Raw genomic sequence first — 14,757 nt, 5'->3', positions numbered from 1 at the left:
TTCTAGCTGCTCAGAACAAACTGTCGAATCACCTGCTACAGCTTGTGCTGGTTTTCTCTGTTGGGTTTTTTTTAAGGGACTTAATATTTGGGTTTTTTAGAGGGTTTATTTAATCTGACAATGAGTAGCTTTGTTAACCATGCAACTATGAAAAAATTCACATCAGCGTATAAATCTAAGCGTGGTGCCTGTGTACCATCCCTGGAAGCTGGTTGCTAAGCAAGGTGAATAATGACCTCTCAAAAAGATCATTAGCATAATTGCCCAAGATGAGAAAGGCAAAGAAAAAAGTGAACCTTCGTAGAGGCTTTAGTTTTCCAACGGGCTGGAAATATAATTATGTACCTGATGTGAGAGATTTCCCAGGTGACTGTCCTGAATATGTGGGGCACCTTTAAGACTGACTCCATTTGGGTGTGTGCTCTTCAACCAAAAGTTAGCATGGGCTAAAAATATATTTTCCCTTTAGAGTCTTAGACCTGGAATAGATCTGCTGCTACGGTGGCTCTGTCGGTTTCAGTATTTTATTATTTTAAAGAGCATCTGCTAGAATTGGATAATTCTCTCAAGGAGCTTTGTGGTGGCAACAGACCAGACTTTAACAGGCTGACTTTAGATACTCTTGCTTTCTGGTAGCTTCTTTTCCTGGTTCCCCACCTCTTTCTTCATCTCTTACCTGCTTCGATCGCTCATGCGAGTACCAAGGCAACGCATTAAAATTGCTCTGCGACTCTGGATACCCGTTCTAGTGTTACGGATAGTTGTTGCGGAGGCACGGAGTCAAGTGGTTGGCCTGGGTGTATTCAGTTTGGCAAGTACAGCTTCAGTGCTTCTTTTACTGTTCATTGTGCCTTTACGGTGTGCATAAATGTATGTGCTTGAAAAAAAAAAAAAGATCTGTGTGTCGCTGGCTTGTGAAAATGGTGTAGCAACTCCAGTCATACGCTTCTATAAAAATATTAATTGTAGTGGTTTCATTTACTATTTAACACCCTGTTTTGAGTAGCGCTTTAAACAAGGAAATGCTTTGTTACTGTTTTTTTTAAGGCTGTCCTTTTTTTTTTCTTTCAAAAACGCTTTTATAAAACCCTACCTTCACGGTTGTGTACTTAGACTTTATCACTTGGGACATGTTGGCTTCTGGGAGAGATTCTAGTGCATTGAACAGCTGTTAAAATAATTTGTGTGAGTGAAATGCACTGTTCCTGTGGTGTGCAGAAAATGTACGCGGAACAGCATTTAAATGGGGAATATTTTTTAGTGAAGGATGTGGGAAGGGAAGGACAGAGAGTGGCTTTTATTTGAAAGGTCCAGGTAACTTTTCAACTTGTCGTAAATATTGTTAAATTTACAGGTTTTAGCTTGTGAGTGGGGACAGGGAAATATCATGGAAAGTGAAAGCACTGATTTCCTGGAACGTGGAAGCTTTTGTCCTTCCTCCATCTTCTGAAATAATTGTGAATTCAAATTTATTTCACCTTTCTTCTGTTTATATAATGCAAATGTTTTGTGAGTGAGAAAGTAAATATTATTGTGTCTCAGTGGCTCAATGGCTTCTTGAAAGCAATTAATAGTGGTAAATATTAAGTGAAATATTGAACGTTGATTTGTTTGCAAACCTACTGTCATACTCAAAGGGGGGAGGAGGGGAGAAAGCCTGTTTCAGGGGCTACCTAGCAAACTATACAGCCTTTCTGCAAACAGGCGTTTCTTTCACTTTCCATGAGCCAGTTCTCTTTATTGCTCTGCCAAGTGAGTTAGATCAATGTAGTCTTTAAAATTGCTGTCCATATTCTGATATAAATCTTAGTAAAATATGATTCTAGATCCAGGGGACTATTCGCCCACATGCCATTATCATCCTCCCGAATACCAGCGGAATGGAGCTCTTACTCGCCTATGAAGATGAAGGCATCTACATTGATATATACGGGCATTTCACAAAGGAGACTGTTTTACAGTGGGGAGAAATGCCAGCATCTGTAGGTATGTATGAAAAATGGCACTTTATTAAATATAAGATTCTGCTGCATGAAGCCTGACTTCTTTATGAGGTCTGTATCCATATGAAAGTGGTTTTACAGCACATAAAACAACTTCTGAGCAAACCAGATGTGTAAAGAGTAAACAGATTTATGTATGTTTGTGTTAAGACAGCCCATGATTGCAATAGGGTCTTCACGTTTGGACCATGGAGTTTGTATTCTTGGCACACTGTTTGTTGCATCATACCTGGACTATACAGCCAAGCTTCACTGAGGAGGCAGCTTACCACCAGTTGTCACAGAGAATGACGGAATTACAGAGGGCAGAAAAGGTGCTAGTTTCCTGCTTTGATTGTTCATAGCCTGTAGCATTTTATGTAAAAAAATCACAACTGTGGGGAGGTCAGTTGCTGAAGAGGTCTGTAAACGCTGTCAAATGGCCTCTTAATTTTATCACCTTAAATTCACAGTGCTGCCAGCCCAGTGTACTCCTAATAGATTCTCAATCTCCCCATGCTTGCAGTTGGCTTTGTAGGAAGAGATTCTGATCATATCGTAGCCAGAACAGCTGTTTGTTTCACCTTTCCCAAAGGGTTTGGAGTTAACAGTGTGGGGAAAACCAAGAACAACACAGTCAGATTTTTGGTTTTATTATTTGTTGCCTTTTCTGTCTCACTCCTGTTCTTCTGCATCTTACAACAAACATACCGACAAACAAAAAAAGCCCAAGACATTTAGATTGTACAAAGGCATGTTATTAGCTTGGCAGAAAGTGGATGCCACAGTGAAAAACCAAGGACGTTCACCTTTCTCTTTCCACTTCTAGCTGGGTAGTTTTAAGTCCATTAAAATCAGTAGAATAACACACTTGAGTAAATGCCAGGCTTAACATTTGTAGAGGGTGTTTAACAGTACTGAGGGCAAGAAGCCCACCTCTGGAGCACAAATCATTACAAGACAACTTATTTTAGCACTGTTTCAATAAAATTCAGCAACAAAACTGCTTTTGTTTCAAAAAACAGGTATGAGGTTATAAGGTAACTATGTAGTGTTTCCTGCCCTTCGCTGAATAGCCCTATCTCCAATTTTCAGCCCATATTCAGAGCTACAGGGCATAATTAAAATGTATCAATTCCCTATTTTTCATAGGAATATCTAATTGTCTTTGATATGTTGAAATTTTACATCCCCTCTAAATTAATGCTAGAAACACCATAAGAAATAATAATCAAAAAGCAATTACTCAGCCAGGGTAAGAGGAGTTCTAATGAGAAATATTGAACATAATTGGAAGCTGTACTGACGAGTGCTATCTGAAGGAGACAGAAGCTTTCAAGAAGCCTTTTGTTATGGGATGTGCTTCCTTAGGCCTTACTAAAAGTAGCAAGCTTACTTAACATGAACATTTTCTTCAAACTGTAATGTCTTACCTATCTTGTAGTGTACATGTATGATACATGATTTTCATAAATATTTAAACTCTCCTTTGTTTTCCCACATGTACTTCATTGGTTAGAACTCCTTTTTCCTGCCTTGGGAAGAAACAGTTTTAAAATCAGATCCATTTATGTGTGTCCTGCAGAGATTAACCCTAATCTCATGTTCAATACTTTTTAAACCGTGGATGTTATTTGTAACTGTTACAGGCTTTTCTAGTTGTATTATTCTCACTGTGTGCTATGTCCTAAAGAGTCACTGTTACTAGATAGTGTGTTTCAAAGACAGATGATATATAAGGAACAAAGAGCTTTCTTACATCCTGCTTTAGAGAAGGGGATGTTACAGGAAGGGTCACATCGATCTATGACTTCTGCTTGGAAGTTTGCAGTTTGTGTCACTGGGCACCGATTGCTCTCAAAGCTTTTTCACTTAATCTAGATAGAGTTCACAGGAATGCCTCAGAAGTGGACCAGAGAGAGCTTAAGTCTTTCTTCCTAATGTTGCTGGAAGCACTGAATCATCAAACCCACAGATATGAGAGATAGGTTTGTAAAGCATTCTTGTGGCCTGGAAATTACACTGCCTTGACTTCAGTAAAAATTTCCTTGTGCATACCCAGCTGGCACTGAAGTGAACAAAGCCTCACCACTTTGGACCAGCTGAACGTATGATCTTTTCTGCCAGTTAATTACTCTAATTTAAAACATCCTTTGGTACACCTCCGGCTAGGCATTATATTCCCAATTTCTCAAGGTTCATTACATCATAATAGAAGGAATGACATTTGGACACTCGCCTTTCCACGTGCTCGTGCAGCTATTTCTCCTGTTTTTCAGCACCCCACTATGATAATCACTTGCATGGAAAGCTATCAGTATGAAATTGCCTAACAGTCTTTTTACAGTATTTTAGGGCAGTTAAATAGGATGAGGATGGAGAAGATGCTTCTGAGGGTGGCATTCTGTCTGGTGAATTTTACTATAGAGAAGTTAGGAGTCTTGTCTGTGTGAATAGTTTAGATTTGCTCTGTAGTCAGTCTAGAGAACTGGGCACCACCAGACGGGAAGGTGGTGCCCAGCCAGGGACAGGTACAGTGAAACACCCTTCTGAGGAAGCAGAGGGTGAGTTAGATTGTATGTTTTGTATGGTAAGGTTAGGAGAGCTGAGTAAACAGCCAGCTCTTCGTAGAACTTCTCCCAGTGCTCAGAAAGCAAGACTGTAGGTTTTCTCTGGAAGGAAAGGTATCTGTCTCTTCTGTTGTCTCCACTACCATGGATTCCACAGCTGACAGGAGGGAGTCTCCAAACTGGCCCTCTCAGTTGTCATTTGAAAGTTTTCCAATATGTTAGCCTGAGCACCCTTGCCTTGCTGCTGCTGCTGCTGCAGCACTTCCAGTATCTCAGTTATGGATTTCTTTGGAACAGGAATTGTCAATCTTTGTGGTACAAGATTAATTTGACTTCTGATTGGAATCACATTTCCACTAAAAACAAATTAACCCAACCTGTAACTCAACACACAACTCAAACTTTAAACAAAGAGCTCTGTTAACTATTAGTTTAATAATTGTTTCCCACTGGCTCCTATTAATTTTCTTGATCCTTTGAAATTCTTGGGTCCAGACAAAACCATTAACTCTCATGAGAGAAGTGTGAATAACTGTGTTATTTGCATGGCCAGACTTTGGGGGAACTTGAAAAATTCATAAGAGATCCCGTTTTCCTGGAATTTCCAGACCCATTTCAGACCTCCTGAAGTGTGTATGAGCTTATCTCAAAATTTTCACCCTGTGTTTCAGAGGTAGAAGGGTCTTGTGTTTACCTTGTGGTGCTCTCTAGTCATCCTTTTCTCATTTCTTGATTTCTTTAAGCAATTATTTTGAAAGAAAACTTTTGTGGTTGGAGAAAATATCTTGACTACAAAAAAAATAGTTTGTATTATAATTGATGGATTTAGGGCAGGGAACCTAAATATAGCTTACTCTCACAGTCTTTTAGTTGGGACCTCTGTGACCAATCTGTTAACCAGAAATTGGAAAGGAAACTCAAATCCCATGGGAAATTAAAATTGTAGAAGTTATCTATGTTTAATCTGAAAGATATTTCGCACATGTAGTGCTAAATACAAACATAGCTGTAATACTTTCTTTCTATAAAACAGGATTAAAAAAGGGTTTAAGAAACATCAAGTTAATAAGATTTGGGAGCACTTTTGCCCTTTTGCGTGAGGAATGAATCATTTGCCGTACGTACTCTTGGAGGGTTAGCACAAAACTGGATATTCCCAGAGTGAGGAACCAATAAAGCCCTTATTTCCTTTGCTCTTTTTAGAAGCAAAAAGGATGTTATGTAGAGAAACAGACAGCATCACCAAAAGGTGGTTAAATTACTGCCTCAGTGCTCTGTCAACATACTCACTAGTTTTTCAAACGGTTGCTGTCCGGCTCATGCACAGAAAATGCCTGCTCGTATCTGAATGATTCCTGTTGGTCAGATCTCCTGTGTACTTTTTCTCCAGGAAACAGCAAAAAGCATTGGAACAAGCAAACTGTCACCCCAGACACACGTCTGGGTTGGGTGGTCAGTTCTACTGGAATAATTACAAAGGCGTGAGCAACAACTGGAATCAGAGCAGCTTTGGAACAGAGATGCCTTGAAACATACCTGTTCAGGAAAAAAAGAAAAGATTTAGTCAATCACGTATTCCTAGCTTGCTTGGGACGGTTAGGGAAGTATATGGGTGAGCCTTTTGTCCAGTGCAATCTAACCAAAACATACAGCAGAAAAACACTTGCCTTCCATGGCCAGTTTCTTAACTTGTCCATTTGTGACTTTATTCAGCCTTAGGATTTTTTTCCTTCCTGATTTTTGACTCTCTAGCCTTTTATTTAGTAGAAGTTCTCCACAGCTGTGACTGGAGGAAGAAAAATATACCCACTTCTATCCAGGTAACACAAATAACAGCAGTAAAACTCTTTAACAGAATTGTGTAAGTTACCGACTCCTTCATCAGTTTTCCTACCCAAAACTTTTTAACTTTGGGGGCAGTAAGTTTTAAAGCATGGGCAGCAGACAGAAGTACATGCAAGTAGCTAATCAGCCCCTAACCAGTGATCAGCAGCAGCAGCACTAGAGAGCTTGAGGCTGGATTTCAGTTGGAACAAGCTTTGCTACATCACAGGACGCTGTTGGTATCTCTGTGGGTTATTTCCATTCCCAATCCTCAACATGTACGCCTCCCTTCCCTTTGTCTAAAGATAAATGAATAAACACATGTTCCCCAAAGAGTGGGGAACCAATAAAAGTTGTGATTTCATAGAGCATACTGGGTTTGACTGAAGGGCCAAAGAAGGGTTTAAGTGTACTCAGTTTTAAGATCAATATGGTCTCTGATAGCTGGTATGTTTTACTGTCAACAAAGTTATCACTGGATATTCTCTTCCTAATGTTCGTGCCCAGCTGCATACCTGCCTGAAGCAATTTTCTCAAACATGCATACAAAAGCAAGAGTCAGTAGCTTTTTTGCATTGAATTTCACCCATGCACATGTCTCCAGAAAGGAATTCAGTAAAGCAGCATACCATCTCTTTTACCTTAAGAAATGGATTTTGATATCATGACTCAGGCACACAGAAGTGGGTTGGACTCTTCTAATTTCTGTTCAGTTTGTTCATTTTGTAATTCTTGGTTTATCTGAAATCAGTTGCCTGGGGAATTTTTGGAGTCTCCATCACTAGAGGTCTTTAAGGTCAGGTTAGACAAACAGCTGTCAGAAGTGATACTGATGTAGCACAGAGATGTGGATGGAAGAGAAGGTGCATTAAGGTCCTTTCCTGCCCTATTTCTGTAACACTAATCAGTAAAGCCTGATTTTATGATATTTTGCTAAAAACTGGCCTGATTCTGCTCTTACGCAGAGGTCAGATGGGAATAACTGCTTAGGGCAGTGAGCCAAATTCAGTACACGAGGTCAGAAAAGGGATTTTTGAAGGGAAGGGTTTAAAAAAGAGAAGAAGGGTTAAGAAGGGAAATGAGATTGCAGCAGTGCCTGCGTTCTGTGGCACCAAGTGCAGTTGGCTCGTTCAGACTGTGAGTATGCTACTGGTGTGAGACTGAGATCATTAGCTCATGTCAGTGGCACTTCATAGAAGTTAATGGATCCAATATGGCTCAGTAATTTCTTTCACCTTTCCCACCTCCCTCAGCTATTTCCCCTTGAAGCAGTCACTTCCCTGAATGGGGGCTCCACTCAACTTGATGTTAACGCACAGTGTAAACAGGAAATACCAAGTCCTACCCCAAGTTTAGAGCATTGCTAATGCTTTCATGATGTTAAGAAACTGATTTTGAGCTCACTTTGCTATTCTAATTTTATGGCATACATTCTTTGGTGTCCGGGGAGTAATTCTGGTGTAAATGGTGTAACAAGAGCCACAGCTCATGCACAGCTGTAGGTCTTTTAAGATATGTGGTAATCTGGGTGAAGCAGGGGAGCTTCAGGTAACTCCGAATAACTTTGTTCCAACACCTTAAGCAATATTGGCACGCCATCAGCCTGAGCCAGTATATGCCTTTTCTGCTGAGCTGCTGTCCAAAGGACCGGAGTGGCTGTCTAACTCTAGGGTTGCTAGAAACCAGTACAACTTTGCACTGGGTGTAATATAAACACCTTTATATGTTGCCAGCTGGAAGCAGAGGGTATTTTTGTCTAAAGCTTGTTGAGGTGGAAAGTGGACTCAAAATAACTATTCCTAAGTTGTTCATGGAATAGGAGCTTTTGTTCCTGAATAAGACAACTTTATTCTCAGTATTTAATCTGCTCTCAATTCATTTCACATGAAACACCTGTAACTGCTCCCACATGGAGGATTATCAAGACACAGTACTGACTTTTGAATTCACAGCCTGCTATCCTCCAAGTTAATTTCCAAGTATGGATAAATCCTTAAAACTGGACAAGCTCATAAATAGTATAATGGAGCCTTTTTGGTGGCAGGTTATTCCACAGGTGCAACCTGAGAAAGAGTGTTTTGATTCTGCTACAAGATTGAGTTTTTGTGCTACTTGTACTTCAACTAAAATTTGCCATTGTCAGCTGACAAGTTCTCAGTATATTGGCCCACCAGCCAGCATCAGTGCCTAAACTTGGTATATCTGTCTGATTACGTTCTTATTGTCATACTGCTTGGAGATCAGGGCTCTTCTGAACACAGCAGTAGCGGTCCAGTCATCCAGGGCTTTCTATCCCAGATGACCTAGAGATTGCAACAGAGCCTAATTAAGCTGTTACTGAGAGCTACAAGGATGCTATCACATTGAAATCAGCCAAAGGCATGGGTACAGCTGATACAGACACAGCATATTGACAACCTGAGTGCAGATTTCATGTGGTGGAAATGATAAGGAGACTTATTAGTGGATTAGGTCTTTGTTGCTGGACCTTTATGGCCTATACTTAACGGCATAGCCACAGAATGCTTTCATGCTGTTTATATATACGCACCTGTCTCGCTGTCCCATGCCCCCAGAACCATAGTGTGCCTCTGTCTCTGTTGTGTTTAAAAGTGAAGTCTGAAAAGGTTAACATGGCATCAGTTGTTACAAAAAATAGCAAATTTCTGAGTATTGTATGATTTTTGTCTTCTTCACCTTATGTGTGGTCTGGGCCTACCTTTTTAGATACTAACTGCACATTGCACGGGTGCTGCCCTGGTGCTCGTCATGCTGCTGCTGCAGTAATTCAGAAACGTTAATGACAGTCTTCCTCACAGCCTACAGCAGTGGTGCCCTGTTGTACAGCCTAGGAACTGAAGCATAAAGAAAAGATTCAAAAATGTATTTATTTCAGGTGTTTGCTTTTTAGAAAATACCCCTCTCCCGCTACTCTTCTCCCACATATCCTCAGTTGCTCACTGCTGTTTTGCTTTTCAAACAGGATGGTTTCTTCCCCTTTCCACAAGGCTGGGATACTGGGAAAGAATTTTCTTGCTCTCAGCTCTAGTGACAGGGAAGCCTTCAGTGTGCAGAAAGAATAACTGAAAGTATACTAAACAGATTTAGGGGAAATTTGTAGGCTTTGAGGGAACTAAAATTGCAATGTTGCAGCCAAACCACACACGTTTCCAAGGAGGTATAATTTTCATACACTTGTTCTGACAAGAATTATAAAGCAAGGATTCCAAGTTGATATTAAATCAACAGCTACTAGAAGGATCTACAGTCACTCAGGCATATTGCCTTTATTTTGTACTGTCCTTCGTAGGATCACGGGCTGCTGCTTCCTATATCAGTGTGTTCTGAATGTTTAATTTTTAGACAAAAATCTAAATCAACATGGAAGGTTTTAAGGAGCAGACATCGCTCGTGCTAATAATGTAGGGCAGGCAAGCGCTGTCTACTGAAGCTAAAAACCAGACAAATGCACACCTTCCCTCTACCTCATTTCAGAGCACCAGAATTCTCACACTAATGAAATAACAGTTCAAAGTTGAGCAAGAACAACAATTTCTGAGCACTGGCTATCAATAGAGCATAACTAATGTGTTTTTACCTTGGAGGCCCATACATGCACTAATCGGGGGCGTTCATTGAAACTGTGCCTAATTTGAAACCTGTGGTGGCAGCTCCTTCATTGCTATTCCAATTTCTCATCTAATGGCCAGATTTAAAGGGAGTAACAGAGTCAGCTTCCACAGTGCTGGAGATATTCTTTTGGTTTTGGAGATATTGCATGTAACCAGCGATGGGAAGAAAATAGCTAAGGGCACCAAATTAATCATGCCATAGTCTCAGATTCAAAAGTATTTAGGTTTCAGACTAAGCTGAACTCCATAGTAAATACAAACCCAACTTCCTAATGGGGTATAGAGAAGAGAGTCAAGACTTTCTCAGACATGTACAGTGAAAGGATGAGAGGCAAAATGGGCACGAGTTGCACCAAGAGAAGTTCCAACTAGGTATTAAGAAGAAATTTTTAACCTCGGAAGCAGTGAGGCATTGCAGCAGGGGCTCAGTGAGGTTGTGAAACATCCATCAAAACATGTCTGGGCAAGGCCCTGAGTAACTCTGTCTAATTTGGCGCTGCCCTGGGGACCGGGGTTAAACAAGATGCCCTTCAGAGGTTTCCTCCAACCTTTTGTGATTCTAAAAGGTACAACAGTAGCATTCTTAAGATTTATGCCTAGAGTCCAAAATAAGTTTGAGAGGATAAACTGAAATTTAGTTACTGTTCCCAAGGCTTTTTGTGTAAACTTAAAATACAAATAATTCAGAATACATTGTTATCAAGGAGAAATGTTTCAAATCCATACTGACATAAATGAGACAAGAATCAGTCTTTCAGCTGTTAAATAGCATCAAATTTTTTTTTTTTTCAGCTTACCTTCAATCTAATCAGGTCATGGGCTGGGGAGAGAAGGCGATTGAACTGCGCTCTGTGGAAACAGGAAATTTGGAAGGAGTATTTATGCACAAGAAAGCACAGAAGCTAAAATTTCTATGTGAAAGAAATGACAAGGTACAGAGATTATTACAGTGTGGTGATTTAACAAAAATAAGTAATAGTTGACTATGACACTAACACCATTTAATTTTTGTAACTTTGTTTTTACATTGGTTATTTCTTACCTGAGTAAAACTGCCCCATTCAAAGCAAATGTAGTCACTGACCCCACAAACCCCCACAGATCACTATGGATATTCTGCACTTTCACACCACCCTACCTCGGCCAGCTCTGTTAAAACTTCTATTCCACCCAGCCTTAACTGCTATCAGAGGTGGTAACAAATGCAAACATTGCTAACTGGCCAGACTCCAGCACAACAGGTGGGGTGGGGAGGGCTAGTGAGCCAGTCCCGACAATGCCTGACTACAGAACTGCCTCTCCTGGTCTCCTGAAATTACAGGCAATTCAGAGCAGCCATCATGGGGAAAAAAATCCCCAACGCTCTAATATTTGAGATAGTGCAGGCACTAGAGGATGGATAACCAAGTATGACTTCTTGCATATAGCAGTTCTTGATAAATGTTCTGTGAAACCTCCTTAGTCCCACTGACTTAGAAAACTGGGGCCCCAAAACTGCTTAGATTAATTATTTTAAAATGTCCTCTTGTGTCTTTCCAAATAGGAAAAGAAATATGCCAAAAAATATATCCCAATTGTACCACAAGCACAGTTTCACTTTAAAATTGATTTCTGATATAGCTATCTCCTTCTATTTGGGACTGTGGCATTCTCTCAGATTTCCTGTATGGGTAAAAATATTCTCATAAATGTAAACTGACAGTAGCATATCTTTTTTTTTTTTTTTTCCTCTTTTTTCCTTTTCCCTTTCAAGGTGTTCTTTGCATCTGTACAGTCAGGCGGCAGCAGTCAAATATACTTTATGACTCTTGGTCAAAATGTACTATTCAACTGGTAAATCACATCAAAATGAAGGATGCTTCAAAATTCCCTGTAGGTAGCAGTGTACAATTCTCTGAGGTAATATACATAAATTTGCACTTTTAACCTACAAAAATGTTGTCGTCATTAACAAAATTCATACTCCTTCAGTTTGGAAAGAATTCAATTTTCCTTTTGAAGTACTGCAAACGTGTTTAGTTTGTCTTCTAAAATATGTTGCAAACCAAGATTGTACTCACAGTGTTAGGAGAGAAGAACTTTAATGAAGAATGTAGCCAATATAAGAAGCTCCTGTACTCCAAAAAGTGTATGGTTTCATTTTCACAGATGATGTAAAGTTGTTATCTTGAACTGAAGACTCTTTCTTTTTCGGAGAGCAGCATCTGTAGGTAGAAATAAAAACCCCAGACAAGTTGGGTGACAAACCGGAACCTACCTGAGTTTGAACGGGGGTTGGCTCTTTTTGCATTTTAAGCAAGCTGTTCCTGGTTCACCTGTATCACTTGTCCAAGACTTAAAATCGGTGAAAGAGCAACTGTTCATGATGCAGCCTAATGCAGATTGGAACACTTGAGGGATCGTCTCCTGTGCTAGGCAGGCAGGTGCATTTCACTGCAGAGTTGTAAAAGCAGCTACTTTTAGACATGTGCCCCATCTGGTAGGGGACAGACTCTTGGGGCTGGATGCCTGAGCCCACAGACACAGTTACTGTAGAATGTATTTGTAAAAATAGTTTAAATAGTAGTTTGTCAAAATCATATTTGCATAAAGCATTATGGATCTGAACTCGTAACTTTTATTCAGACACGGGACTCACGCTCATATGAGTGGATTTAAAGGCACTACCCATGTATATAAGGGCACAGGATCAGGCACCTTCTTTTCTTCCCTTCTTGCTCTTTCAGCATCAAGTCTTCAAGTATTTGTGTGTAAATATAATCTTTTCACAACGGATGTTAAGATTAACAAATGTATTCTTAATATAGTTATGAAAATGTCCAAAGAGTTAATCTGTTATAAATAGAAAATATAATTAATTTCAGGTGCTTTCTATGCTAATTACATCTAAATAAAGCTGCATCCACTAGTGTTATTGGTGCCAGTGTTTCTGCATAAACTCTGTTCTCAGGGGCTTGTAACTTGGCCATAAAACTATACAGATATAATATATATACACTATATATAATCATATACTATGATTAAATTGTAGGGTTTAACGCAATCCTCATTTAGCTGATTTTTGGATGTGTTTTGAAAATGTAAAGCATCAAACGTAGTACAAAAAAGCTCATTCTAGACATGACACAGTATGGATGACGCTGTAGGCAAGTGAAGTTGCTACTTACAGCGTTTGAAAATAGATTTTTTTTTTTTTTTTTTTTTTACTTGAAATATGTGATACTGAAAGGTGCAGGGAAAGTGTGTTGGAATATCTGGTCGTCTACCTCAAGGCTGATGATTCAAAGTTGACTAAGAAGGGGACAAATCAAGTTGTTAAAACTGGTAGCTGTTTTGTGCAGTATGTCAGGTTAAGTTAGTGTTAGCAGTCATGCTGTGACTGACAGGTGCTCAGACTGCAACCATCAGCTCCAGAACTGGTGTCCTTGTATATATCAGCAGAGAATTAAACTAGGGGCTAATCACCCTCCTACCCCCTTCCCCGTGCTGGCACCTCAGCTGCTGCAGGCAGATCAGAGATGCCCACGCTCTTGCTGTCGATGTTCTTTGGCTGTGTGGAGGACTGACCTTTCCAAAGCCATTAACCTAGCACTTTCACAAGCACTAACTTATCTCAAAATGTATGTTTTGTTGTGGGTTTTTTTTGTTGTTTTGTTTTTTAAGTATTTTCCTTTTAATTTACAGAAAAATAAGCCTAAGGCCATACTAAAAAATGTCTGCAGTTAAAATATTCAAAGTGGTCCTTAATATATGCAAGTAATCAGCTTGTGTGCAGACTTAAAATCTGTATGGTATACTGTGCTGGGGCAGAGCTGTGTGAAAACAGGAGGTCTCTGTCTATTTGGAGCAACGTTCCTACCTGTTGCCAGTGCTAGGACTGGGGCAAATGAGCAAAATGTGGCTTGGCTCCCTACACTACCGAACAGTGGGCTTGTTTTGTTCAACTTTCACAAAAAAAAAAAAAAAAAAACCCACCAAAAAAAAAAAAAAAACCAAAACAAAACCAAAAAAAACCCCAAAACAAACCAACCCAAACCTGTAACAGAAACAGACAAAAGACAATTACAGGAAAAAAAAATCTGCAGACAATCAGAAATACAATTTACTGGCTTTTGACTTAAAGTCTAAGAGACTGTGAAGAAAGAACAGCTTTCATTTTGTACCTGGTAGGTGTGCAAACCTTGCTTGCCAAACTGCTCGTGCTATAAGCAATCAGTGATCCAGGCTGCCCTATAGTATTTTTTAAAGCGTGCTCATCTCTGCAGCCTCGGCATTACATGGGATGCATGTGAATTTATTCCCTTTCCCATTTTGGTGTCAACAAGTCAGAGGCAGACTCTTCCCCTGATGCTAGGCACTAGTTAAAAAGAATTCAGCAGAGAACAGTGGGAATTAAAAACAAACCTTATCAACAGATTAAAGAAGCAAATGTGATCAAACTTGTTTAATATTATTCTAACAGAAAAGTGTGACAGTAAGTTGACACGCTGCAAAGATGTTATCTCCATACCAAGAGGGAGGGGAAAAAAGCAACTTCAAGAGAGGGAATGTGCACTGTTGCATTGAGATTTTAATTTTTCATTCTGTTTCCTTCTATTAGCTCTCTTTTATTTCCAGCTGCGATTCAAGGCAGAGGGTTGGATTTTCATCTGACACTTGGCATGTAAAACCGTTGGAATTATTTGGGTTACATCCATGTGTAAATGTGGCCCTTAGAAGTGAATGCTTTTAAAAGATTTAAGTGATATT

General features: G+C 39.7%; 1 protein-coding gene and 1 long non-coding RNA gene across 5 annotated transcripts in view; one reads left to right on the top strand and one right to left on the bottom strand.

Annotated features, from left to right (window-relative positions):
• NRK (Nik related kinase) overlaps nucleotides 1-12,918 on the top strand; it is a 104,708-nt gene extending 91,790 nt beyond the window's left edge. For both annotated transcript variants that reach the window (XM_075107075.1, XM_075107074.1), the window contains 3 exons: nucleotides 1,827-1,986; nucleotides 10,801-10,940; nucleotides 11,762-12,918. In XM_075107075.1, the coding sequence (XP_074963176.1) occupies nucleotides 1,827-1,986; nucleotides 10,801-10,940; nucleotides 11,762-11,845 (384 nt within the window). In that variant the 3' untranslated portion in view covers nucleotides 11,846-12,918. The remainder of the gene's footprint in view (nucleotides 1-1,826; nucleotides 1,987-10,800; nucleotides 10,941-11,761) is intronic.
• LOC142063385 (uncharacterized) overlaps nucleotides 4,959-14,757 on the bottom strand; it is a 17,931-nt gene continuing 8,132 nt past the window's right edge. The window contains exons 2-7 of one of the 3 annotated variants that reach the window (XR_012662745.1): nucleotides 12,069-12,212; nucleotides 10,806-10,857; nucleotides 9,096-9,231; nucleotides 8,928-8,995; nucleotides 6,220-6,338; nucleotides 4,959-6,088 (exon numbers count right to left, since the gene is read on the bottom strand). This is a non-coding gene — a long non-coding RNA (uncharacterized LOC142063385). The remainder of the gene's footprint in view (nucleotides 6,089-6,219; nucleotides 6,339-8,927; nucleotides 8,996-9,095; nucleotides 9,232-10,805; nucleotides 10,858-12,068; nucleotides 12,213-14,757) is intronic. The other 2 variants (XR_012662746.1, XR_012662744.1) reach the window with 2 other exon arrangements.

Source organism: Phalacrocorax aristotelis, chromosome 11 (assembly GCF_949628215.1).
Source record: "Phalacrocorax aristotelis chromosome 11, bGulAri2.1, whole genome shotgun sequence".
NCBI classification, from domain to species: Eukaryota; Metazoa; Chordata; class Aves; order Suliformes; family Phalacrocoracidae; genus Phalacrocorax; species Phalacrocorax aristotelis.
Note: the sequence above shows the minus strand (reverse complement) of the source record. Positions and strands in the feature narration are given on the sequence as shown.